This window comes from Gasterosteus aculeatus, chromosome 2 (genome assembly GCF_964276395.1).
Source record: "Gasterosteus aculeatus chromosome 2, fGasAcu3.hap1.1, whole genome shotgun sequence".
Lineage (NCBI taxonomy): Eukaryota > Metazoa > Chordata > Actinopteri > Perciformes > Gasterosteidae > Gasterosteus > Gasterosteus aculeatus.
Window position 1 is genome coordinate 7,676,808 of NC_135689.1, and position 27,487 is coordinate 7,704,294.

Sequence of the window (27,487 nt, forward strand, 5' to 3'; positions counted from 1 at the left end):
TCGTGTTCCAGGTCTACGAGCAACAGTCTGGAGCCAAAAACACAAATCCCTGAAGGATTGAACAGCTTGATTTTAGTCACTAAATCAAGAAAAAGTGTCCGTCATTCTTCCCGTCTCATTAAGTGAGACAGAGTGAGCATTCCTCTCTCTCGCTCTGTCTTTCTTTTGCAAATACAAAACCCTCCTGCAGTAGCGGGACAGCGGCAGAGGTTACATTTTGTCTTGAATGACGGCAGGAGTTGTGCGTACATCCGCCACGCCAGGAGGCTATTCCTCTGAGAATGTGAGACTGCTGGCCGGTCGACTGGCAGCTCGTCGGGAAGATGGAGAGCAGGGTGACAGCCTGTTTGAAGTGCGACGTGCCAGCGGGGAGGGGGGAGACAAGAGAGACAAGATACAAGATGAGCTCCCTCAGTTTCAGCTACGTAAACATTGCTGGGGAGCCGCAGTAGAAGCTCCTGGTCGTGTGTGTGTGTGTGTGTTCATGTGTGTAGCGGGTCGGCTCCCGGCACACAAAGAAGGCCTGTGCTTTTCCCCCTCTGTCATTCTGACATAAACAATCACTCTGGTGGGAGTATACGTGAACAGATAAAGACACACAATTCACAAACTGAACCTTGACAATACAGCTCAAGAAAAAAAAAAAAACCTTTGAAAATACCCGGGGCCACTATGAGTGCCCGAGGGTGTATTTCCATGCTGATAAAGCTACATACATTTATATTCTTTTATTGGACAGTACCCAAAATCCCTTTGTAATTGCCCTCCTTCTTTTATGAGAGTTCACCTCTCTTCTCCATTCTTTCCATGCGCCCTCCCCTCCCAGCTTGTGTGACACTTGAGTGTGTTAGAAGTTAATGGAACCTATTAAGCATTTTTAATAAGCTCAGCAAGTCCCGAAGAAGGAAGTCAAATAAAGTATTTTTTTTTTTTTTTAGTGGGGGCTGTGCTGACTCCCCCTCAATATCTCTCCTTTTGAATGTCAGAGGAGGGAGACGCACTTTGTTCTCCTCTTTCTCCATTCCTTCTTGTCCTCCTCCTCATCTGCCTCCACTTCCGCCTATCTATTAATTGAGTTTCATTAATGAACATCAGGATTTCATTATCCCACATAGTGTTCAAGAGGGGCCTCACATACCCCCCTCCCATTTCTGGTCTCCTAATGTCGGCTCGGTGGAGGGGTGTGTGTGTGTGGGGGGATGTGGGGGGGGTTCATTAGCCGGCTATGGAAAGTCTTTCAATGAAACTAATGCCAAACACAATACCCCCACTCTTAATAACTCTGTACTCCATTGCTCTGCATGGGCGGAAATCTCATTACGGGAAAATGCTGAGGAGAAAAATAATACAAGATTGGAAAGTCTCAAGGTGATAGAGGCAGTGTTCTGCTATTCCATTAAAAGGACGTTACAAAAAGGGGAGAAGGGAACTCGGTAAAGAGAGTGGCGTTGGCAAAACTTGAATGTGGTGGTGGTGGTGGTGGAGGGGGGGGTGTCATCATGCACTAGAAGAATGACAGGGATAACGGACAGGCTGAAAGAGAGGCTGTGAAATGACAACAGACAGCTGGAAGGTTGCGACAGAGAACACGAGCACGAGAACATATTTCCTCGACGTAGCGGAATCCAATGCAACACGGCGAGAAGCAGCTTCAGCTCCACTTGGCGCTATGGAGATTGAGGGAATCGAAAAAAACACACTCTCAAAGCTTAGATGTTGCTTTTAAAAAAAGCTTTTAGGAGAACGCGACTGTCTGTGAGCTAAAAGAAAAACGTATCCCTATCAAGACAATGAAAGAGGCAGGCATAACAAGTCTTTAAATACCAAAGAGACTTGAGTTCTTTTGTGAAAACAGGCCTCAGAGGAGCACGAGTGCACTCCTCAGACAAACTTAACGGAGTGGGGATATTACAGCTCTGCTGCAAAAAGGCAAGCCGCTGTACATGCCAGAATTAGCTCTCTCACTGGGTTGGCAGGATGGTTGGTGAAATGAGAGCTGGCACTTAAGGATGAGCATGATAATAGGAAAAAGAGTGTTTTCCCCCTGACCAACTTCAACAGCACATATCTCCTCTCTGGCATTCAAACACATCGAGCCAATCTTTTACACTCAGCCACGGACGAGCCAATGTCTGCGGCGTTTATTGTAGCTTAAGTAACTTGTGCAGTTAACTACTTCCATCCTGCTCAACATGCCAAGAGGCTTTTCACATGCATTCATTTTCATTCTATTATACGTGCTCTGCGATTTGGTAAATACTCAAAAGGGTTCAGGTCCGGTGGATTTCCTTCAGTTCAAAAGAGAGTACAAAGGAGATGCATTATGGTGATTTTTGCTTAGCATCCGGACTTATTGCGCCTACCAATGATTCACCAGTTCAGTCCCACTTCTGTCAAGAGAGGATCACACGTTCAAATGATTGCAAACTTCAACATATATATATATATATATATATATATATATATAATATATATATATATATATTATATATATATTATATATATATATATATTATATATATATTATATATATATATATATTATATATATATATATATTATATATATATTATATATATATATAATATATATATATATATATATATATATATATATGTTATACGGTAAGCATATTATGTGCTACTAAGTCAAATTTATGTTCACTGGATCTGGACAGATACTAATATTAATATTAATTAATATCACAATTCACAATAAAGTGGAGTTTGTACATTAGTACATCTTGCATTTGTACTACATATACGATGAAACAAGGGGGAGACGTGTGAGCAACGTGATCTTCAAAACCTGTTCGTAAAACTGTATACCACGCCCTTGAGTGAACGTCTCTCCGCCATGTTGGATTTTTTGAGGGGATTAGGGTTGGTATTGTATTCTTACAATTTAACATTGATTTCTCGTTAAAAATGCAATCATAACACGTTTATTTGACATTGTTAGACTTCACAAAGTGTGTTTATGGGGTGCAGGTCCCCATTTACTTTGAATAGGGTGACGTCATCAGTTGCAGTCCGTATTTATTTAGTATGTATCACTACCAATTTGTATCTTCAAGATTTTCGTATAGATTTTTACGAACAGGTTTTAGAGATCAGGCTGGTGTGAGAGGATTACAGATAATAGGAATGTTAATGCTAATCGGAGGACAACTTTATCTGCAGCATTTTCAATGTGCTGGCCAAGAAACTTGGAAAGCATTCAGAACCTCCATTTAATTTGCGTAGTTATGTGTTCCTTAGTTGTTAAAATGTAAGTCATTGGTTCAAATAGTCCTCTTCTGCGCTCCCACATTCTTTTTCTCCCCCTCACGCTCTCCTCTCGTCTCCCCTCTCGTCCTCTGCTTGTACATCCACATTGTACGGCGCTGCCATAGCTTCCCTCTGCCAAGGGGTTCACATACCAACCTACATCTTCTATTAGACAGCACAAATACTGTAACAAGGACTTACGCTTTCTAAGGTGGTGAGATTCACAGAATATAACTTATCATAGAACACATATTATTATTTCGAGTCACACTGCTGTGTGAATACTCACAAGAAAAGTAAATCCACAGCAAAAAAAACAAAATAACGTTGGTCTTGTTTGAGTAACGTCTGCTAAAAAGTCCCTGCTGTGTTTTTAGATGAAAATATTTGTCCGTAATGCGGTTTTGAATATCTATAGCTTTAGAAAGAACAAATGTGTTTGGGGCAAAGACGTATAGACCATCACGAATATTAAATGTTACTCATGGGGATAAGGTAATGGCGCGCCTTGACAGTCTCTCATGATCTGTAATGCTCCTGAGATGATGGTTTCCTCTTAAAAGGTCTGGCATGCCATCTCGTGGAAATAGCCGCTCCCCCCCATTGACAGGTGAGCAGAAAAAAGTTCTTCGCTACGACTGAATCATGTCCTGGGACGCAATTTCAACCCACTGTAATATAAATGAGAACAGGAAGAGGGTTGTATGACCTCAGGACTCTTCTTGTATGTTGGCCCAGCAGGGACCGTGAGCTTGCAAATAATTCATTTACAACAACAGTCATTTGCTTCATTGCAGCATAATAATATGCACGACATAATGATCCGATTTCCATACCGGATTACAAATGACAAATTACAGAGAAATAGACAATTCCTAACGGGAAGAAATTAAACGAGACGAGGTTGATGGAAAAGACAAAAAAGAAGAAATGACAAAAAGGCATCAGCCTTCTCCTCCACGACCGGCGCAAACACAATTACTGCTTCAAGACATGCTCAATTTGACTGTGTGTGCGTGCATGTGGGTCAGCACGCTGGCTTGACCGTCGGGCTTTTCTCTAAAAAGACAACGAGCAAGACGACGGCAGCAAGGAGCCGTGTCAAATCCGTATAATCTCTCAAATTCTTCAGAAAAAAACGGGGAGAGAAATGTAAAAACTGTAGGACATTTATCCTTAAGGCAACCCGAGGATTACGTACCACTGTGTCCCTAATGAGAGTGGGTAGAAGGGACACGGGGGCCCTGCTGCCATGTGGAGTGAAAGCTTAAGACAGGTCCATTCGAGGCTCTGTCACTTTAGTCCACGTCGCCGTCTTTTTTCAACCTCAATTTCTGTTTGCTTTTTTTTTTTACCGCCGGGGTGATTGTTTATTCCGGCTGCTAATGACGGGGCTTTTCAAACAGTGGCGCTACGGGAACATTAACATCACAAGCGAAGGTGTTGTTTGAATGTCCGGCGGCTGCCTGCTCTCTTCCTCTCGAGCCTATTAGCAATGCAAACACAATCAAAATCATGTCCAGAGCAGTCGAGCTGTCAGAGAGACTGTTCACAGAACTGTGCTTCAAACATTCTGTACCTTTCCAGCGGCCACTTTAACCCGCTTCACGCCTACGGAGCCACCGAAGCAGCTGAGGACTTGGCAGGTGTTTAAAGTTTTAGCACATCACCCTAAATCCCCCGGAAAACAATGTACACCGGAGACGCAGAGATGGGGGAGGAGGGGGGAAGAAAGTTACATTGAACCGTTTCTGAATGTTTTATAAGGACTCCGAGACTGGAGGATAAGTGAGACTGACAGTGGCTTCAAAAGAGAGAGCAAGGGAGGGACAGAGCGCGAGAGAAAATAGGGAATCACGCAGAGAATCAAGAGGTTTCTCCCGATGTGAGGAGTGCCTGGTGTTACTGTAGATGTGGTGTTAGAACTCATTACGAGGCTGATTCTGTGTCGACCAAGTAACACGGGGGGGAAATTAGAATGCATCCACCCACAAGAAAGAGAGAGGGAAGAACACAACGCTCCAAATGAATCCCCATCCATCTGTCCATATGCATCAACATCCTCCTACAGCCTCCTTTCCCGTTTTTAAATTAAAGCTGCAAAACTCTCCTCTGAGGACACTATCACATATTTACCGATATTAGGTGATAGAAAATGATGTTCTCATTCTTCCTGACTCGAAGTAATCAAACAGTTTTGACAAGCATACAGTGAGGATTATGGGATTTCTTTGAATATGATAATGTTGTTTATATTAATTTATGTTAATTCACTTCCTGTCCAAATATGAACATCAATGTCAATCAAAATAGTTATTAAAAACAAGTTTTTTTAACTGCAGTAAAAAGGTTTTTTGATTGGCATCTTATCTTTAATTAATGCATGAAAGAAATAACCTTTAAATCCAGCTGTCTTCAACTAAACAGAGCCGGCATATGACAGGTGGGGTTGATCCGCAATGTGTACAGATCCCGTCTACTGAAATATATAAATAAATACTGTTGTTATAAGATATAGATATATATATATATATATATATATATATATACACAAGATAAAGGATGACTGTCAGAACTTTGTATTGTTTTATGAAAACGCTGTGACTAAAAGAGGAGGTCCATGGCCGTCCACAATAGCTGCTACAACAAGACAAGATCAGAGACTGTCAATTCCGTATCGACAGACATTTTTTTTCTGCCAATCTCCTCAGTCCCTCAAAAGCCATGTGTAAGCGTGAGCTGTTGTGTGCGCTATTGTGTGGCCCGTGCCGCGTGTTACTACCTGCGCAGCAGCAGTTTTGGGTGGTTCTTGCTCTCCAGGTTGCGGTCGATGAGGTCCGACAGCAGGTGTTTAAGGACGTCAGTGGCGTACTCCAGTCGCCCCTGCAGGGCCGTCATGATAAGTGAGGCCACGTTGCCACGGTCCCTCATGGAGAACGAGCGCTGCATTTCCAGCGTTCGGATGAAGGTGAGCAGGAACACTTTGTTGTTGATGAGCTGTCCAAACAGCTTCAGGGCCTTCTCCACATTCAGCTGGCCATTCCCTGACACCTGGGCAGAAGAGGGAGAGAGAGAGAGAGAGAGAGTGCTGCCTGTTAGCGCAAATGGGATTCCAGCCCTAATTTGAATAATGGATGTGCCGGAATCTCACCGAAAATAAAGATTGTTTTTTCAAAAAGGCACAAAAACCCTCATTCATGTTTCCCTCCAGCCAGCCAGAAGTGCCCACTCATGGTGAGTAAATGACTAGATCTTAATCAATAGTCCACCCAGATACGTTAAAAAGCATTGAACACAAAGTTAGATGCCAGTTGGCTTTGAAGGCAAACAGTGTGGCTGAGTAAAACCAACCCAAAGTGCCACAAACTCACTTGCTCTGTTTATTCAGAATTTGAAATTGGGTCATTTTCGAAAAAGGAGAAAAGAAACCTCTTATGCAGAAAAGGAGAAAAAAGGGACCCACAGTCCTGCTTGAGGACAGGGCATTACTCAGTTAATTACCCCTCATACTGCAGGCACTAGTGGATGAAATGGCCATGTGCTGGCACGCTGTTTTCCATGAGGGAGCTTGCATGTAAGATGAGTATATGTTTGCTGCCCAGTATGGCTGGGTATATGCTACACCTTACAGAGCCCAGAGGGTATAGACGATAAGTGGCACACTGGTATCCTTTTACCCTCAAGCGCTTAACCGTCTTATGGCGCTTATCCTGCAGAGAGAGCCGAAAGGGCGGACACAATCTACTCATCGCTCCCTATCGCTCTTTTTACCTCAGTTTCCCTTTCTCTTGCCCTTTCTTTGTGCATTTGTTGTCTATCTGTCGTTACCTCCAGTTCTCTGAGGACAGGATGATCCTCTATGCCCGGGAAAAGGACCCTCATGGCGTATGTCCTGTAGTCCAGATGGGGGATACCAGCTCTATCCAGGTCACTGGTTAGCTCGTTGATGTCTGTCTGCAGCTCTGCAAAGGCTGGGAGAGAAGGGAGACAAGAAAGAGAAATGACTTGGAGGAAATACTTGAGGCATCCCGCATGAGAGTTATATCCTTCTATAATCCCAGGGGAGGAAATACAGGAATCATTCTCATATTCAAAGTGTTTACTGCTGCTATCCCAAAGCTGACAGCTAAAGCCCAAGATAGTCTTCATGTCTGAGAAACCCAATATTTCACATCTCTACCTTAAGAAACACCGACCTCACCCATGCTTCCCTTTCTCACTTGATTTGATCTACCAGCCAGTAAATTGGCTGCAGCTAAGGGCCCGAAGAGAGAGTGTGTGTGTGTGTGTGTGTCTCATCTCAGTGTGAGGCTGCAGGTGAGCACTAGTTAATTGGCTCCTTCCTGACTGACTCCTGTTCAGGCCCTAGGCTCAGTAGCTCTGCTCCGTCGCCCTTTGGGAGGCTCCAAGTCTGCAGCCTATCACAGGAGCAGCAGTGGCCTGCTCAGACATCTCCAACCAGTCGTAGCCCTTACCTCCTGGCCCCCGGCCCCCCTGCGACTCCTGGGTTTACACAACAACACATGGGCTTACAGGCACACATGAGGGGTGTATACTCATAAGGAGGAACCCAGGTACCCATCTAAATCCACCCTTGGGGCATCACACTCCTGGTCACTGCTAATGGTTAAAACATGAATCTTTCTCCAGGCTGCCTGCGTGTGCCTGATTCCCCCTGTTTGCCTGCCTGTCAATAAGTCCGGATCATCTTGGAAGTTTGCTGCAAAAGGATGTTTTTTTTTTTACTGCATGATAACATTGGTACATCAGATCAAGGGTGAATGGATGTATCTCTGGCTGATGAAATCCCTTTATACTCTCACAAGCTTCATCTCAGGCTTCAGTCAAAAAAACATACATACAAAATAAAGGTGGAATTACCCCTCGAGTTATAACATGAATAAGCAGGTCGCTATTCATCGTTTCAGTTTGTGTGTGAGCCTGTATCCAGCATGTGAGCTGGAGTATGCACTGAAAGAACAACACAAGATGGGCAGCATGCAGGGTTAACTGACTCTGAATTAGTGCTGTGATATATAACCTAGATGATGATTCACTAACCCAGATACGGATACATTTGCACCGGACTATTTAACACAAAGACCACCAGTAATTTACTTTCTGTATTATGTGCACAAATTATGGCGGTTAAGTGAATACAGTCTGCACAAGTGAAATGCATTCATCAGCCCCATTCAACTAAACTAGTGATGGAGCAGCTAAAATTACGGACTGCAAATGAAGCAGAGTAGACCCATAATCGCCCTCTACAATCTAAAGCCCAACAGCAGCTTATTACACAGTGGTGCACTTAGTCTGACTGCTGACTCTTATACTATTCAAAATAATTACCTTCTTTGCACTCTAGGGCAACTCGTGACTCGAGGTTGTCCATTTGCATCTGCAAGCGCTTCAGGGTGAGGTCATTTTCGCGCGACTTTCGCTTGTAGGCGATGAGGACGAGGATGACGATGATGAGGAGGAGGCCTCCACCCGCAGCGATGCTGACAATGGCCGGAAGGGTCAGCAGGCTGTCAGACATGATGTGGACTGCACCGGGAGATACGTGAAGACCGCCTACCTGAACCTGCGAAGAGAAACATAATGAACATGCACAGGTGGTGAAATGAGTTCAGTTTACTCAAGATACTCAAAACTGAACCAAAGAGGAAGACGGATCACGTTGAAAGAAATCCGTTGAAATAGTCTTGAGATCCACAAAAAGGAGTCTCAGAAACCCTGCTAAATATTTCCTGCCTGGATTGATGCACATGCGGGCCACATGCTGACGTTGAGAGGGAAATACTGTGGGACTTGCACTCGATAAGCAAACCGACAACCAAAAATAATTGCCATGGATTCTGGCAGAACCTTTTGACAGCTAAAGCATGCCCATGCCGGTCTCCCTTTGACCTCTTTCCTTCAGCTGACAACAATGAGAGCAGGAATGATGACGTCTAAAGGGCCGGGGCCATTATAAGGAAACCCCCCCCCCCAGCAAACACGGAGATTGGCTGTAATTGAGTAGAAGACAGAGTTATGAAATAGACACAAACATACTGACCATGACTTTGTATTGTCCGGTGAGGTTGGGTGGCTCACAGAGCAGCTGGCTCTCGGACACAGTGACGGAGCAGGGAGTCTCTCCGATCAGCACAGTGTAGTTAAGCTTCACCCCTCCCGATGCTGGGGGGACCAGGTTTCTGCCCTGTGGGCACACGGAGACAGACAGAGGGGTGTGAAATTGGGAGAGAAGCACACAGGCTCATGTTGGGGGGGAAGGAGGGGGGAGACAACCAAACAAAGCCAGTATCTCCCTTACAAACACTGTAAATAACAGTCGCAGGTTTGGGGGACAGCTGCGGGCAGATTTGACTCCATGCTGAGATCAAACAAGGGAATATATTTCGCAGTGGGGACAGCTGGCAAGCATGAAAAAAAAAAATATATATATTCGTCAACGGATTAAGAGTCAGGTTCAAGACTTCTCACACCCAATGTAATGAGAGAGACAATATCACAGAAATGAAATACATTATCCAGAGAAGGTAAGAGGTTTCGGTGTTTTCCCCAGGCAGACTGTTATAAGTGGCTGTTGAACCATAGACTTCTTATAAGAAGTGAACTCAGACACCCATCGGTCTGTTTACTATGGTTCTGAAGCCTTGACTACGGTACTTTGTCTCCCACCATTTGGAAACTAGAAAAGAGGGTACAGCCAAGCGACTTTTGGACGACCAACATGTTTCGAACTTTTATCAACTGTCAACAAATGTCGCGCTGTATTGACTCAAAACGACTGATCGCCAGCATGAAGATATATTCAGTATATTACGTGTTACTGAAATAATAAATAAAGCGAGACTGGACTTCTTTTAGCAGGCAGAGTAGTCTGACATGTCAAAAACACTTTAACTTTAAGCAACTTGTGAACCGGCTTCCCTTTTTACAACCAGAGGTTGAGCCAGTTAACCTGCATGTTTGAACACCGGTCAGTGGTTCCGTACCTTGAGAATGATGGGTGAGCCTGGCTTTTGCTCCAACACTCCAGTGGCGCTGAGGGGCTCGAAGTAAGGGTTCGGGTAGTAGAGGAGGTTGGTGTTGTTGTAGACCAGCAGCGCCTGGACGTTGTTGAAGATGAAGCCAAACTCATCTGCGTGCTTCACTGTGTCCAAGAGTGGGCTGTATTCTGCCATCAGGGAGGGCGCGAAGCAGCTCATGGTGGTGCTGTTCAATACTTTACACACCTAGCGAGAATGAGGAAAAGAAATCCCACTTCTTCAGATGGCGCTGGGGATATGGTGCACTCAAACAGTTTATACACGCTATGATAGCCGTTGCAGCCTAAAATGAAACAAGATATTTTCAGTAATCCGGGATGAATTTGGACAGTTCAGGGCCGCCATGATGCTTGGTTTCCTTTTTCTCTGGCTCCGAAATCAAAAGTAAACACCAAGATTTAAGCTGATCCGTTGCAAAGCCTTCTGTTTGCTTTAACCTGATCTGAAGTGAAACACATGGTATCAACACAAACCCCGCAGGGAACTCAGCCACCTAATAACTGGCAAATAAAATCCCCAAAAGATTTATTGTCTGCTATTAAATTAAATCCATCCTTTACTGGAAAGGAAGCCTCCGTAGAATCGGAAATAAACTGCTGCTACTGCTTCGCTTAAAAAACGCTGGAGGACAACAAGCACAAAGGATGCAGGCATTGGTCCTTTGTCTCTCCGTGTGGAGGTTGAGGTATGGCTCTTTTATTACTTCTCCCCAGTTTTCCCAGATGAGAGACCCGTCTTCCATTCATCCTCCCCAGCGCAGCTCTTGAGGGAAAGGGAGCGAGGATTGATTGCTGCACAGCACTCTGTTCAGAGAGGTTTTTTATCTCTTTTCCGTCCCTCCCAGCTCTTTCTCTCCCTCTCTCTGGGGAAGAAACTTAATTAGAGGTAAATATCATCAAAGCTGGTGAATGCTAGCGACTACCACGCCTCCTACCTGTTGTCTACTGCTCTGTACCATGCCTGGGAGATCAATGCAAACTCATTCTGTTTATGCTACACCGTGATTGCATTTTTCCAGCATGGGGCCGATTGAGGGAGTGGGAGGATTGAGCCGAGAGGAGGACTGGTCTCTTTATTTACTTTAATTTCAGGAACTTGGGTAGTGTGTGCACACACACACACACACACACACACACACATCACAAGCGTATGAATTAAAGCTCTAACTAATTATTATTTTAATCATCTATTGCTTATTACTATGATTATTATTTTCTCAATTAATCCATTACTCCAAACATAATGTGTTAAACCACCGATCTGTGTCTTTCCCCATACCATACTTTTTCAGTAAGTGGATTTTGAATGACTTGGATAAGTCAGAAGTATCTATTAACGAACAAATAGGAAATCCATAAATACACATAACAAAGTCAATGATTAGTCAGTCAGTGACTTGCTTCTTCTATTGGGCATTGGGAAAGATCATTTAACCCTCTCATAAAGTGTGTTCGTTTAAAATGTTTAAGGGATACGAGTGTTGAAGTTGGATATGGGGCTGTTTATCCCGGTTTGCATGGTGCCATGTTACAGACAGGCCCAGATGCTGCAGCAGCATCCTCATGACTGTCATGTTGGACAGCGAGGCATTTGCAAGTCAGCTACAGCTTTGACTACCATCTGCTCCTCCAGAGATGGATACAGTGGGGTTGTTTTTTTTCTTCCTACACTGTCCTCACTTTCTCTCCTCTTTGTCGCTCATTTAATTAAATAAATCCTGTCAGGATAGAAAACTGCTGCTATCATTGTGGGATGTTCTGCAGGCAGCTGGCAGTGAGTTTGATGTTCATAAATCCAATGTGATGAGCAGGTAGATGGTTATTTGGGCCATTGTGGGATTTGATTATTTGAAAGTGTTTGTGTTCCTTTGTGGGTGAGGCAATACATTGCTGTTATTCAGAACAGCCAATGACCTTGGTATGAGTACTTTCGTTCAATAAAGGGATTTTAAGTACTTTAAAATGAAAGTCTAGTGCATTATGTATACCATACAGTGGGTTTATAAGGATTACTGGATTTCCAAATACTCTTCTGGGTCACAAGATTCATTTTTACAGTTACATTTACTTAACAGCAGAATGCTATAATGTACAGTGATGACATTTCACTGCTTCCATTCCAAACAACAGCTATTTTCACTTTCTATCTCAATCTTTTAAGCCACGTGCAGCAAGAAGCCACACATTCTTCAGCATTGATGAAGTGAATTGAGGTCAACAGATAGAGAAAATAATTGGAATCTTGGCCTCATCGGTCTTCTTTCTCGAGTGTTGGATGGATCCCGGGTGTTTTAAGGCAGTAACACTCCAACCCCTCTGGCTGAATACATTACCATGATCTACTGTGCCGCTACAGCCCACTCAACCATTGAAAGGTCTCTGGCCGGGCTAGCATTGAGGGAAGGAGGAAACGAGGAGTTCGATGGACTGGCTGTGCAGATGTGCGTAGGAGAAACGTGAGAGGTCACAGAGTCAAAGGTCACCTGGAGGCTAAGAGTCAGTAGCTAGTCGCTGGCTGTTCCTTCCTGTACGCCTACACTGTCCACCTTCCTCTCTGCCTGCTATACCAACCCAGTGATTATACCGGCAGTCTTCAGCCCCAGAGTCAGAAGCCCAAACAACTAAAACTATGCACACGTGCACCAACATCCACTTAAGCGGACATTGCTGATCTCTCTGTGCAGAGAGTGACCTCATTCTCTGCACAAGTAGACATTAGGATTTTTCAAAAATAGAAAATAGTAGTTTGCTTCTATATCAATGCTGAATGTCTCGTATTGATCCTTTACGTTCCTAATGTTGATTGTCATTGGCTGCAGTATGATCGGCTCCTCCAGAGCTCAGCGTATCACACAATCAGCCTGATTGGCCGAGATGTGACAGCAGCCTGGCACGCCCATGCTGAACACTTTCTCTGATCAGCAGCAGAGCGGATCCTCGGTCCAGGCGTCTTAAGTGTGGCAAATGCGGTAGATGAAATCTTTCTAGGACAGGAAAATGTTCTGCCGCTGGAAAATAGCCCCTTTAGCTTTCATCAAGATTATGCTAAATGCTTCAATTGTGAATCCTGTGACGGATACAGAGCATTTCGCTTCTTTTTTTATTTTTTTTTACCCCTTGGTACCCCTCTTGGTAAATCTGTGCAGGTGACAGGAGAGATGGAGAGAAGAGAGGCAATTCAGTGGGAGACAGGTGATTGTTTGAAGGCTGGCTGACAGACAGGAGCTCTTATTGCTATGGGCCGCTCCGCTGTTTGCCTTCCTGCGGTCACAAAGGGGGAAAGGGAGAGACGTGGGGGCTGGTGGGGGTGAGGGGTGGGTAATTGTAACCTCAACAGTTAATAGAAATGTATTCTATGTGGCCGTGGGGCCAATCAAGACAGAGACACATGCTTCTTTTGCAAGCTGTGGGGAGTTGGAATAGGCAAGCCAGGGCAGAGGGGGGGGGGGGGGATTCTCTTTTAAACACCTCAGAAAATGACAAACCAAACCGCACACACAGGAGACAAATCCCATTCCACCAGGTCCATAGGAGTCCCTCGCCCATCCCAAGATGTATCTTTTACGCACTACTCAATAACTCAGAAAAGGTGTTTTACTGTGTCCTCACAAGAGGCAATAACAGGCAACACAAAAAGCCCAAGGCAGAGTTTAGAATTTTGATAAAGCAACATTTAGTAATTAATTAAGACACTGAAGGCAAATTTTTGAATACTCATGTCAGGGATGGGAGCTTGGAATTGCAATGAGGGAGGAGGCACGTGTGGAATACTACAGATGAGACGTAGCATTGAGGACGTTTTTGTGTTTGCATTCATGTGTACTAAACTCTCCTGAGATTCTAGAAATGAGGCATGAGATTTAGGGTGATATTTACAGGAGTGTTATGTGTGAGACTGGTTTATGTACGTGCCGACTTGCATTCTTCCCAGTTTTTATGCAACGGTAAATGCTTAAGTGTCCCACTTGAATGGAGGTTTGTTTGGAGTCTACATTGTGCATTCGAACAAATCCTTGCAAAATAGTGAAAAAGGGAAAATCTATATTCTGTTAAATCATCATTTGAATATTACATCATGCATTTGAAAATATGTGTTAATTAGGGAATTCTGTAAATCAAAGGCTCTACATTCATTGCTCAGATCATTAATATTGCGACAAAGTATTTGGTGTGTGGATGAAGTCGCTCTTGTCATAGGAGCTTTTCTGTGCTTTTTTGACGTAACCGCCCGACCACAACCGCATGTCAGCGCATGTGCAAGCGCCCACCGTCCTGTTACCCCCCCCCCCCCCAGGTATCCACCGTTGGCTCTGACACCACTGTTGCTTGTTTGTCACCATCATGAGAGCTGTTACAAAGCAATAGAAATGCGTGTGAAGAATTAGAATTAGCCTTCTATAAGGACATTAACAAATGTTGCAGTGTGTAATTAACATATATTTCTATACTGCTATAAGAGGGGGTCTAAAATGTGTGATTCAGTTAGGCTGTCAAAAACTCCCCAAATAAGGACCTATTTTCCGTTACCTATTTTCCCCGATGTGCCTCTCCCCTCTTTTCATCCTTTGTATTCTTTTTCCTTTTGTCCAGACCAGGGAAAGAAAATCCCATCTTCTCAATTAAACAACAAGCCCCAGGAAAGAGGCTCAAATGCAATTTGTAACGATTTCCCAGAGCCGAGACTTTGATTATTCCAGATCCCTTCATGCTGACCAAAGACTTCTGAATGCCGATCATCCACACCTCCAACAATGACCCGCCCAAATCCCTTTTCCTCAGACTATACAATCCTCCAGCCAGCAGGGATACTATGAAAGTATTGGGGGACAGCCAGGATGAACATGGTGTATTTAAAAATTAACTAATTTAAATCACAGTGAAATCTCGCCAGCTGATTAAAGGCCACCATTTTCCATACAAGACTTTTTTTTAAATGGAAATGGTACGTTTAAAAATGCAAATTAGGCATTATCCAATGTACTGCACGTTCTAATTTACACATATTTACAGAACATACATTTTGACATTGGATAAAAGCAGGCACATATTGAGGATGGTAAAGTCACAGGTGTTATCTAATGCTAACTTTTGGGACATACAAATAGTGTGGTAAAATAAACACCTACAGATGGTATTTCATGTGCTTCCTCCCCACTTGAAACAGGTATGTAGCGAAACAGCCCTGAACCTCAATATTGATCAGAGCACGAGGAGAGATGTTTTTGCCTGTAGTGCCTCCCTTTACACAAATAAAAATGTCTTTTAGGATGACTAGTGTCACATTAAGGCAAGACGGGACGGGTGGGAGGGGGAGCTGTGTTCAGCCTGAAGAACTCTTAATTAAATACTGTATACTGCACACAGACCGCTCTCACTGCCAGCTGTATTATTCAAATAATTGCTTTTTTTTTTTTTGTTGAGACGACCGAATTTAAGCGCAAGTTAAGTGAAGCGTATGAGGCTTGAGGGTCCGTTAGCAGAGACAGTACTTTTATTATCCAAGCTAAACATCACTTAGCTTGATCGTATAGCAGTATTCGGTCAGTGAAACCGGACCTCGTATGCACACATTTCTCAGCGTGTAGTAGGTGTATTCAGGGAGTACTTTCTGCAGTTTAGTTCTTACATTGACAGACTCTCTGCCGGCGTATTTGACACGGATCCTGGGCTCCTGAACCACGTCCAGATTGGTCCCCGACACCATCAGGGGGGTGTGACCGCTGGGGGAAAAACAAAAACAGGCTCAATTCACCATTAAACCCTATTTAAGACAGAAAGACAGAGAGAGTGGTTGAAACGGAAAGATAAAAAAAGAAAAAAACTGAAAAAAACAAAGTACATCAAAGGCTATTCTAGAGAAAACTTTCTAACCCAGACGTATCTCTTGTTTGAATAATCGCCATCAATCAAAAATGAGCGCAACAAACCGCCTTTCATCCTCGGTTTCTTTAATGGGATAACAGCCTCCGGAGTGGCGGACGATTAGAGATGCATTTTTAACTGACTTTGCCGACTACAATCAACCGGTGCACATTTGTGTTTCAAATACCGAGGCAGCTCTACGCATATGCGGATGCAGTGGTGGTCCCGGGCTTCACAACACAGCAGCACAAACAGAGCACACAAACAAAGCAGAGGGGGGGGGGGGGGGGTGAGGGAGGGGGCTGCTGGGTAAGCGTGTCTCCCTGCAGCTGTTTGGGTTTGTTTATTGTGCTGTTGCGCCTGTCAATGTGGCGTGCAGAAAATGGTAACAGACAAGAGCTGGTAACAATAATACATGTCAGATGTTTCTGTGTCATTGGGCCGTGGCTTCACTTTACAGCTGAGCACCGCCAGTTACTGTGGGTGGACTTTGCACTATTAAATTACACATGCTACGCTCACACACTGATCTCTGCTGTCGTTTTTCTCTAATTAAATTACTATCTGTCCGTCTGTCTGTCTGTCTATCCATGCATCCATCCGTCCGTCCACAAAGCAGAGAGAGATGACCAATAGCGCTACAGCGCTGTCCTTCCTCCGTGCCGTCACACTTGCTGCTGCAGCGTCGCCCACACTGCGTCTCAAAGCCCGAGCCATCTGCTGCAGACTCACACCTCTGATAGCACATTGTTCTACTAAGCCGCTATTTCATCTTTATCCCTCCCTTCCTTTTAATTACGAGTGTATAGCGTCTATCTGCCAAAGTCCTTCAACAGATGGATCAACATTGAGTTCGATAGGAGAATCTCAGCCTCAACAGTAACCATCCTCTGCAATCTGTGAGCTGCGGCGGTTCCATCAGATCCGCACTAATTGGAGGAGAAGCGGACAGTAATTGAAAGAGCAATATTGACTTCTGTCTGCTTATTGCCGCTTGCTCGGACTGGCGGTGGGAGAAGGGTGAAAGAAGATAAAAGGTTGGTTGAGAAGAATGCGGCATCCTCCACCCATCCCGCAAAGTACAGTCCGTGCCGTCTTTATGACGCCACCCTTTGAGACGAGTGCTGTGACTTCACCTTGCAATGCTCCACTCTGGTTCGATGCGCTGGACGGTGGGGTCCTCTATGTACTCGAAGGTGAGGCTCTCCCTGACTTGGGCGCGGTCCACGCTCACGCTGATCTGCACCTGGCCGACGCCGGACAGGGAAGGGGCGGAGTAACACACTATCTCCGTCATGGTCCGTCTACGAGTGAAGCAGAGGAGGAGTTATTTCAACCTGAATATGCACAAGCAGAGTAATGGACATTGGTATGAAAAGCTAAACATGAACGCAGATGGTATCTATACATTTTGCAAGCTTCGACTACACTTTAACCATTGAGCCTCTATTAAGATGACCAAAAACTGTCCTTGTTCAAGTCCTGTTCTATAATTACTTGGGTAAGAACAATAAAATACGTAACTAAATTATGAAGACCTCTAATGAATGGATGGACTTTTCTGTTTACCTTGGATCTCTCTAACAAACATACATATCTCCACCTTTGTGCCTTCCCCTCCCTCTCCAAGGCCCTATGTTCCCCACGTCCACACCCCGAATTGGTCCCAATTCATTAGCACAGCGCCTCTAGCAGAACAGCCCCCCAACTTCCTCTCCCTGTCCATGCCAGGAATACAGTGGAGAAACAGAAACCAGTAATTAGCCCCATATCTCATTATAGCTGGCTTGACTCCTCAACCTTACAACATTACAGTCAGACTGCTGTTGCGGGGCTTAAAATAGATGCCTACAGCAGAGGAAAGTGGAAGGAGGACGTGCGAGAGCAACCAAGGGAGGGAAGGAGGGACGGGTGGAGTGAGACGGGAGAAAACTGAGAGTGAGAGACAAGAGAATAAAGAAAAACAGGAGAGTGTGACCAGATTAACAAATTGATAGCGGGATAGAAATAGAGAGGATGGAGTTGGATTTAAAAGCAGAAAGATCCATAGGAGCAGCAGGTTTTCTGGGAGCTATTATTACAGTTTATTGCACTAGGTCATCAAAACCTTATTAAGATTTACATACGTTTCTGAGGGAGAGATAGAGCGAGGCTTTCCCCGCAGGGATTTCTCAGTGATATCAAGGGGAATAAAATACCTGAAAGCCGTGAGAAATAGCAGCTCCTTTAATGCTAGTAAGGAGGCATAAGCGTTTCTTTTTTGTGCTTTTTTCATTGGCTCACAGCATGTCACATATTGAACATTGTCAGATACTCAGTCAAAGGATTGTGATGAAAGCCGGAAAATATTTTTGGTTACATACGGCATAAATGCTGCAGATGTTAAGGTGCTGTAGAAAAACAGATAAAAAGACAACAAACCAAACCATGAAATGTCACCGTTGAATTTTACTTTTTAAATTGAATAATAACCTAATATAAGTTCCAATTTAACATAGATCTGCTTTACCTGCTAATATCCATATTACACTGTAATGATAGAACCGTGTGCCAATCATTTACATTTACACTAGTTAATTCCTTTTCTTTATCACCATAAAGTACAATAAAAAGCCTTTCTCCATGAATAGTCTGTTTCAAGCAAAAGCGACATCTTGCAGCCTGTTTAAGCATCTCAGCCTTTTCGGGCGTCTAATAACACTAACACATGAGGAAAGTCTCACCCGAAGAACTCGCATGTCTGGTTTCCAAACTGAACGTTGACGCTGCTGCCGGCGCCGAGGTTCTCCCCCATTACGGTGACTTTCGTGCCCCCGGATTCTGGACCCCTGCTAGGGGACAGACCCGTGACCGTAGGAGTCTACGGGAACAGAGAGATGCAGGGGAAGAGAGCAAGGTAAAGGAACGGGTAAGGAGCGGAATGAAAGAACAAACCACAGGACCAAAAGGCTGAATATAAAATGTGACACTTTTTAGGGGCAAAAAAAGGGCAGCATCTTCGTGTCTTCTTCATACTTTCACACATTATCACAGATACCGAGCAAATGACAGTTATTCACATCGCCAGGCCAACGGCGGCAGAGTGCAGCGAGAGAAAAGAGGATAAAACCAGGAGCTCTTACTGTCCCTGTGTGTGTTTGAGTGAAGCTTTTTAAAAACAGTCTGAAAATAACTAGTGTTTACGGCTGCCGGCAGCTAGCCCGCCATCACACAGACAGAAGGAGAAATATCGCAGCAGAAAGCCAGTCACACACACACACACACACACACACACACACACACACACACACACACACACACACACACACACCTACACACACACAGTGCTTAAGTATTACAGGCTGGAAAAGACAGTCACATAAGGAGTGTGTCTTGTCGGGAAAACTGAAGAACAGTTCCCGTGATGGGTTTTTTTTCAGGCGGCCTGCAATACCAGGGAAATGCAAGTGGTGCCAATTTTAGGCTCCGTGAACTATTCTCTTGATAGTTTCACTGCTTCCCAGGGTAGCAGCTGTAACATTAGTGAGAAAAAGATTCACAGCATTTACGAGGAAGCCGAGAGCATCAAAAATCGTCAACTACAGTGTGACTCCGCGTGCAGGTAACCTGAAAGCAACCGTGGTAATTACTGGCTGCTGTTAATTGTTATGGGAGTGCTAATTGTGAAGGTCTGAGAGAGCGCAAATGGAAAAAGAAGATTATCTGTTAGCTGCAGGCTGAGCAGACGGCAAATGACAGAGACGGGGAAACGTGGGAAACAAACTTGTGAGAATGGGGAGCAGATAATGTTTACCTGCTGAGTGGAGTGTTGCTTTCCATTTCAGCAGGTTGATTGTGCATGTCTTTCTCTCCCTCTCTCTTATGACCCTGAACAACCATCACATTTTATCTATTTTCATTTCCCTTTGCACGAGCTATTGCCTTTAGGAATTTACCTAAAGCAAGAGCCCCGAGAAATCGGATATTGTTATTCATTTGTTTCCTTCCATGCGCATTGCTGAACTTAATGCAGCCAAGCAAGCGAGTTGTAAGGAATATATTGCTTTGCAAAACTGTTCATGATGCTATATCAATTTAGCTTCAGGATCCAATCTTACTAAAAGCAAACCACATCCACAACCAGAGAGCTGCAGAGATCATAAATGGGAACCTTCTGCCATTTCTAGATGAGTGTTATTTCCCAAATAAGAAGCAAGCTTACAAAAAGAGGAGCTTAATCACGCCGTCGGCAAGCATGGCAACGCGCACGTTGTTATTTGCCGGTGGCATATAAACAATTACTTAATTTTTGACTTTAATGCGGCTCCTCCTAGTTTGTCTCACACTGAAGAGAGCCCATTTCACTAATGTTTTATGATATGAAGATACAAAGGAACATGCATGTTGTAGTTCCAGTCATACCACAAAGGAGAAGAGTTGCGAGGAGTGAGCCCTGAGTTCCGGCCTGCACTCGCCAACGCACAGCTGTACCGGACCCGGTCTGTTGTCTGCAGGGGCGGCATCCATCTCGCATACAATCCTATAAAAGACACAAAATAATTCATCAAAATCACTGTGCATGATACACATGAAAAGAAAAGTAATACTAGCTATCTGTCAGCAGGACTCCAGAAAACTCAATCTTTCTCAGAAATGTAGCTGAAGCGCAGAAGTCGCCCTATAGGTTTAAACGCTGCCAGAGAGTAATCACAACACTCCTCGGCTTGATATTGATTCCACTTCCCACTCTCAATGCAATCTTCTTTTGTCGTGTCACTCATTTCATTACGGGACACATCCAGGCATCGACCAGGACCCCCTTCGATGTCTTTAAATGAGACCGGCGCTCCTCCTCTCACCAACAGTCGCACCCCCCCCCCCACCGCTCTGATGCTGCGCCAGTGTGGTACATCTTTACATTTACATCATGTAAATCACGCAGCAGGATCAATACCGCTTTATTGTGCCATGTGACCAGGTGAGAGCAAAGCTCTGCAGGTGACAAGATCAAATGACATAATAAAATGAGGGGGGGTCTATTGATTAGTGTTGCCGGGCACCAATAAAATAAAAGAAACAATCAACGTATGGAAAGAGACTGCAGAATAGATCAAATGTGCAGTAACTCTCATTTATGAATGGTAAATTGATAAATTATTATTATAACTAATATTCTACTCTTGATGCTGCGGATTAATAGTGTAAAGTAATTAATGTTGCCGCTATATTTCATGTCATTTGAACAGTTTCTTGTTGCACACAACAATGGTAGGAAAAAATGAAGTAATTAGTTTGTAAATGGTCCATAATAATACAAGGATGGATTATAGAGTTCCCACTGCTGATTAGAATACTTTGTCGAATGGTTAAAAAAATAGATTTGAATAAATCTATGAACCTCATTTAGATATACTTTCCATAGCAGCAAAACAGTTTCGACTAATTAACTATAAATGTAACATTGAATATCGATAGTGGTCATACAATATAACCCAAATTACTACAGCTAGAAAGGAGAGTTTACGTAGTGAGAAAACTGATATTTTTATGAACTCAGAGGTGCAGACACTCACTTGTTTTCCCACCTAAAGGCCAACTACACTAGTCCTCTTTGAAGTGGCATATTTGTGGTTATAGCTTTGGCCTTTCAAAATGAAAAACTCAATTGGAATCTTCTATGTTTCAAAGGACCTGCTCTGACCGAAAAACCTGAGGGTTACTTTACTTCACACCAATTTAAAAACAATAGTAACTAATCAGGACACAATTTGGCCACTCTAAAAAAAAGAAAATGCTGCATTAGCGCTCACAAATTCTTTTTACTTTCTGGCTTAAAAAAACAACAAAAGTTAAGCCTCTTCCTTCAGAGCAGGACTGGCCTTCAAACACTCTTTTGAAGTTGTGGACATAAATATGGATTAGTTTTTCTTTTTTGTCAGATCTAGTCCAATCCATGCTGATGACCAAATAAAGACAAAAAAACAGCAACAGTAAGATGAGGACAGCGTTTAATAGAGATGCTCCATTATCCGTATCAATATATGATATCAGTCCGATGATGACTTAAGTAGTCTGAACAAACATCGCTGTCAACGTACCAAATTGGTATCGGATACCATTTATTTTATAAGTGGCAGTTTGGTTTACTTAAATGCATGTATTTATTTGTTATAATTGGTTAAATAAAGCTTATTACGGCAAATTAAATGCTGGTATCGGAACGGCACTTATTGGCCTAAACCAAAGGCACCAGTATTTGTATCAGGACAGAAGAAGTGGGATGGGTGCATGCCAAGCACATAATGAACCACCAATACTCCTGCTCCTTCGAAGGGTCACAAGTTATAGGTTCTATTTTCGCTCAGTCCATTTTATTTTATACGCCATTTAAATGAATTCTGTTGCTTGTCCCCAATTGGATTAAAGTGCTGTCAGATCACTGCACTGCTGACAAATTGTCCCCCACAGCCAAGTGGCACGTAGTGAGTTTTAATTACAAGTGGGCAGTGAAGGGCTAGGAACCACACAGTTACACCGTTCCTCATCCACACTATGTCTAACTGCATATCTTTCATATACCACCAAAGAGTGGAAAATATAATTATCATAAATAAAAAGTTAGTCAAAAGCAATTTTGCATGTATGTATGTGATCTTGGAACAAACCAGTAATTAGTGTTACGGTGATGAGTCTCTGGGGTTCTGGTGCATCCTGTGGGTGTCTGCGCCAAGACCTCTGCTTGTTGATTAAACTCTGATTGGCAACTTAAGATATAAAAGACCGGAGCTGGAGTTTTTTCTCTCTCCAGGTGGACTTTTCACCCGCATACAACCAAAGCCTCCTCAAACAGGATTATTTAATAACAGGCGCACCACAAAAAGGTAACCAGAAGACTCTGAATACTTAAATGTTGTCACGTTGCCTACTGATTACTGAGATTAGTATGTGCAGGACACATGTATTGTAACAGCCCTCTACGGCCGACAGTGTGTGCGTGGCTGAGCTGCTCTCTTTCTGAGGGCAGAAGTAGGCCAAAGAAATAATTAGGGTTAAAGTCTCCTCTGAGAGCCATCCCTGTGAGAGTGTGTGCTTGTGTGTGGGTTTACATCAGTGCGAGTCAGCTGGGCCTCGGCGTGCAGCTAAAAAGTCAGTGAAAGGACCAATGAAACATTGAGCGGTTTAGTCGGAACATGGATCAGATGTAGGGTAAAGTATCCTAGTTATCAGTATTTGGGTAATATCCGCACCTTCCCCTCGCAAGGTCAACCAGGGAGGTTGAACCGCCATAAGGCACTGGGTTTCCTAATCTACACACTCCCTGGGAGACGGGCTAGTTGTGAAGCATGGGCAACGTTTCATTAGTTCAGGGTGAGCGGGACAGGCTTCAACGTGATGCATGCACAGCATGGGACAATTAGGGGGGTAAACACAAGTAAACACACACAGCTGTTGGGATTGCTGAGGGAACCGGGCTAGTGTGCCGTGGGGGGGGGGGGGAACAGCAATGTCAGGGGCAGATTGTCTGGACCTGCTCCACACTTCATTAACGCAGTGATGCTGCGAGTAGCAGCATTTTGTCATATACCTATCAGGGGTTTGGGAGCTCCTATATACACTAAATCAAAACTCCAGTTTAACGCTAGTGCCGTGAGTACTATTATTTAAAAATAACAATGGTTTTGCTTACTGTTCAGCAATGATGTAGCCTTCCTCTACGGGGGTACACCTGACCCCGGCCACCTCCACGTTGCCCACCATGTCTGAGAAGGCCAGGCCAAGGTTCGTGCCATGGATGGTCACCCGCGTGCCTCCCTCTGGCGGTCCAGCCACCGGGGTCACCTACGGAGCACACAGTAAATAATCAGTCCGTGAGAAATTTGCAAATGCCAATACAATGTTTTCTCTCTTCAGTCATGGGCCGGTCTTGACATCAGAAAGGGAAACAGCTTTCTGTGCATGCTCAAGGGTAAATACGCTCTTACGGTCCAGGTGGCTGTAAAAGCAATTAGGATCACTCCGCACGCCTGCATCCACTGAACAACATGCTATGAGTCATTGTGCCAGGAGCATGCTCTAATCACAACACTAGCTAATGGCATTTGTCTAAATGTGGCATCCACACACACACAACTCAAAGTTACAAAACAACTCGTCAGATTTAAAAAGCTTTAAATCACATTTTTAACATTTTATTTAACATTCTGGATAAGCCCATGCTCATAAACCACTGCTGGTGCCATAGATGATAAATCTAACATTGTGCCATATCAACGCTTAGTGCAGATCTCCTTCTCATAAAATACAATACGGCTAGCCAGCATGACCTTGGCACAGGGGGCAACACTGCCTTCTGTGCTGCAGAGCCCTTCTGAGGCTCAGACCTGGCCTTCATCCAGCCCTTTAAACAAGAGAGGAGGGGCGGGTGAGGAGTGAAAAGGAGGAGATACAGAAAGACCAAGAGAGGAGACAATGAGGTTTGGTGAAAGTAAAGGAGAGACAGAAAGAAATAGGAGGCAGGGAGGGAGGGAAGAGGTGGCCGTGTCTTTTCTGTGTGGACCGGCTACGTAAACAATCAATATGCTATTACTGCCCATGCAAGCAGAAGGGGAAGAAAAACAAGTCAGTCAGTCAGAGTAGTGCCCGCTTACCGAGCCGCAAAGCGCCACATGGCGCCGGACCTTGGACACCCTCCCCTCCCCACCCCGACACCCACCGGGGCATTGCGGCCTCCCTGTGGGACGCTGGCATTGTAATCTAGATTCAGTGGACATTAATTGCTCTGGATGTAAAGTAAGTGTGTCACTGCACCGCCTGAGGGGTCTGAATACATGAATCTTTTAGCACTGCTTGGGCTTGCAGGGTATAGAGGGGGGCGGGGAGGGGGGACATAATGGCTAAATATATCCATGTCAGGCGATGGCAGCAGCTATTCGAGTAGACTTCGAGTAGTGATGGTTACATAAGCAATGTGAGGCCCTGGGTAAGAACAAGAGAGCGAACGAGGAGAGGGGATAGGAGAGAGAAAGAAGGGGGTGACAAAGTAGAGAGGGGAGAAAAGAGAGAAAGGGACAGAAAGACAACGCAGGGAATGTGCAGGCCAGTCTGTTCAGTCCTATCAGGCAAGACGGATGACAGGTGAGGCAGGTACGCTGACTTGGTGGCCGTGCTGTATCACAGACTGGGCACGCTAAAAGCTTGCCAGACCTCGTCCTACTTTTGAGGCTGACATGGAGCTCTTCCAACGGCGGGGCGAGCACAGAGGAGGGGGGTTCTAATCCAGATGCGCCTTGAGGAAGAGCCTTGATTGGTCAGCGGATCGCAGAAAAAGGACCACTTCAAAGACTCGTGGAGGAGTGCTGCTCCTTGTTTCTATTGCTTATACAAACACAGGCACTAAATCTATAAAGCAAACGTCTTACGTAGAAGAAGGTGGTTTGATTGCCTGTAAATCAGAACCCGATGACCTTTGCAGACCAGAGGGAACTGCCTCCGGTCATGTACTGATCAGCTTTAAAGGGTGCGGTTTGTCTCTAGATTTCACTGCAACAGCTTCTTCTTTGCATCTCTTTGCATCCCTTTGCCTACCGTCTCTCATCCCCCTCGTCCCTCCCGAGGCTGGGTGATACATCCTCCTCCTCCTCCTCCTCCTCCTCCTCCTCCTCCTCCTCCTCCTCCTCCTCCACTGAGGCACGCTTTTTTGTCTCAACGTACAGACTTTGAGAGGGAAGCGGAAGATGAAGCCTCATTGGACATGCACTGCACACCCTCCCGTGCTCACTGCTCTCCCATTCCCACCCAGTGTTGCCATGCCACGCTCTCTGTGTAATCCTTTTAAGAGCAGTGCTGCTGCCCGCCTGGCATTGTCACACTGTCAATAGAGGGTGATTCTCGACAATTGGCCAGGCGGCTTGCACATCGCACTCCCCGCTCCCACTCGTGTGCCTTCTGTAGCAGGATTTTTTTATTTGCTCAGGGAGCAAAGCATCGGCCAGTTAACCACCGCTCCGTCCTTTAACCATTCCGTAGGATTTGGCAACGACAAGAGTGAGACCTGAGAGGTCTGAGGTGACCTAAAATGAGCAGAGAGGCAAAATAATGAGGCCAATTGGCTAAATAAAAACTATGGAGACACAGAGAAATGGCCGTCAACGTGAACTGCCTGCGGGTTTCTGCCAGTGTGGCGTTGACTTATTCAGCTGAAGTAGTGGTGGGGAAAGTTGTGCTGATGCAGCCGAGGCTAAACTCAATACATACTGCTGCCTTCGGGCTGCGCAAGCATAGCATGTCCCTGCAACTGTGCTGTATGGCACGCTCTTAGACCATGCACAAGAAAATAAATAAAGTGTTAGAAGTTCCTCTATCCTGATCTGGTGATGTAACAGTTTAGGAGTTTAAATTCAAATGTCAAGGCATTTTTAAGAATTGTGGCATTTATTTGAGACATTTTAATACTATTTAGGACGACGATTTTATGCAAATTCAATGGTATCTAAGCCTTAAAGAAACCTGTTTAATATCTGCATTTATTACAGCAGCATCCTCGAAGCTCTGAGATGTAGATTCTAAAGCTGGATATTTTGCTTCTGAAAAGAAACACCACTGGATACAATTTAGGAGCTTGCAGCTAATCCCTTTGTCTTTTAGACTCTGCTCACACTAATTCGAGCATGTCACATTTAATTGTGAGTAGCATTTAATGAGCTTGATAAAAACCCCACTGATCACTTGTTCCCTAACAAACTACATCCTAAATACTTTATGGGGACTTAAATGCCTTGTAGTCAGCCAAGAGATATGGGGCATAATGAACAGCAGTTTCGGTCGTGCATAGAGGAGAAAACAGACAGTTTGTGGATGACTGAGCTTTTCCACAGTGTGTAAACATGTGCCGTGTGTTCAAACAAACCACTTGAACCTAAGCGAAGATATGCTGTTGGCGTATACTGCACGTGTCGTCAGGCTAAAGACTCACTTTGCCGTGCAACATGTTCTGCTTTCTATTAGCTGGGTTAATAGGGCCAACTGCAGCTCTCTGAGAGTTGCAGCAGAGAGGAGGGTTCAGTTTACCATGATACTGACTGACGGGCCCACCGTCCCGCTGGTGTGCAAAATATCAACAGTAAGCGTGCATATACCGTGCGGGAATCACTACTATTGATCTGGCCCAAGGCAGCAGCTATAGATATTTACATTCATGACGCGTCATTACTGTACAGCGAACTCGTAAAGAAGCCGCGGCCAGAGACGATTGGGAAGATGCCTTTCATATGCCCATCCAGCTCCCAGCTTCATTTGATGTTGTTCCCTCTGCTGTTAGC

General features: G+C 44.5%; 1 protein-coding gene across 2 annotated transcripts in view; it reads right to left on the reverse strand.

Moving 5' to 3' along the window:
• plxna2 (plexin A2) overlaps positions 1–27,487 on the reverse strand; it is a 157,113-nt gene that overhangs the window by 20,385 nt on the left and 109,241 nt on the right. The window contains exons 13-23 of one of the 2 annotated variants that reach the window (XM_040193258.2): positions 23,857–24,008; positions 20,592–20,709; positions 18,914–19,050; positions 18,554–18,580; positions 17,327–17,494; positions 15,955–16,048; positions 10,276–10,515; positions 9,333–9,476; positions 8,621–8,855; positions 7,097–7,239; positions 6,051–6,319 (exon numbers count right to left, since the gene is read on the reverse strand). In XM_040193258.2, coding sequence (XP_040049192.2) covers positions 6,051–6,319; positions 7,097–7,239; positions 8,621–8,855; positions 9,333–9,476; positions 10,276–10,515; positions 15,955–16,048; positions 17,327–17,494; positions 18,554–18,580; positions 18,914–19,050; positions 20,592–20,709; positions 23,857–24,008 — 1,727 coding nt within the window. The remainder of the gene's footprint in view (positions 1–6,050; positions 6,320–7,096; positions 7,240–8,620; positions 8,856–9,332; positions 9,477–10,275; positions 10,516–15,954; positions 16,049–17,326; positions 17,495–18,553; positions 18,581–18,913; positions 19,051–20,591; positions 20,710–23,856; positions 24,009–27,487) is intronic. The other variant, XM_040193259.2, reaches the window with a different exon arrangement.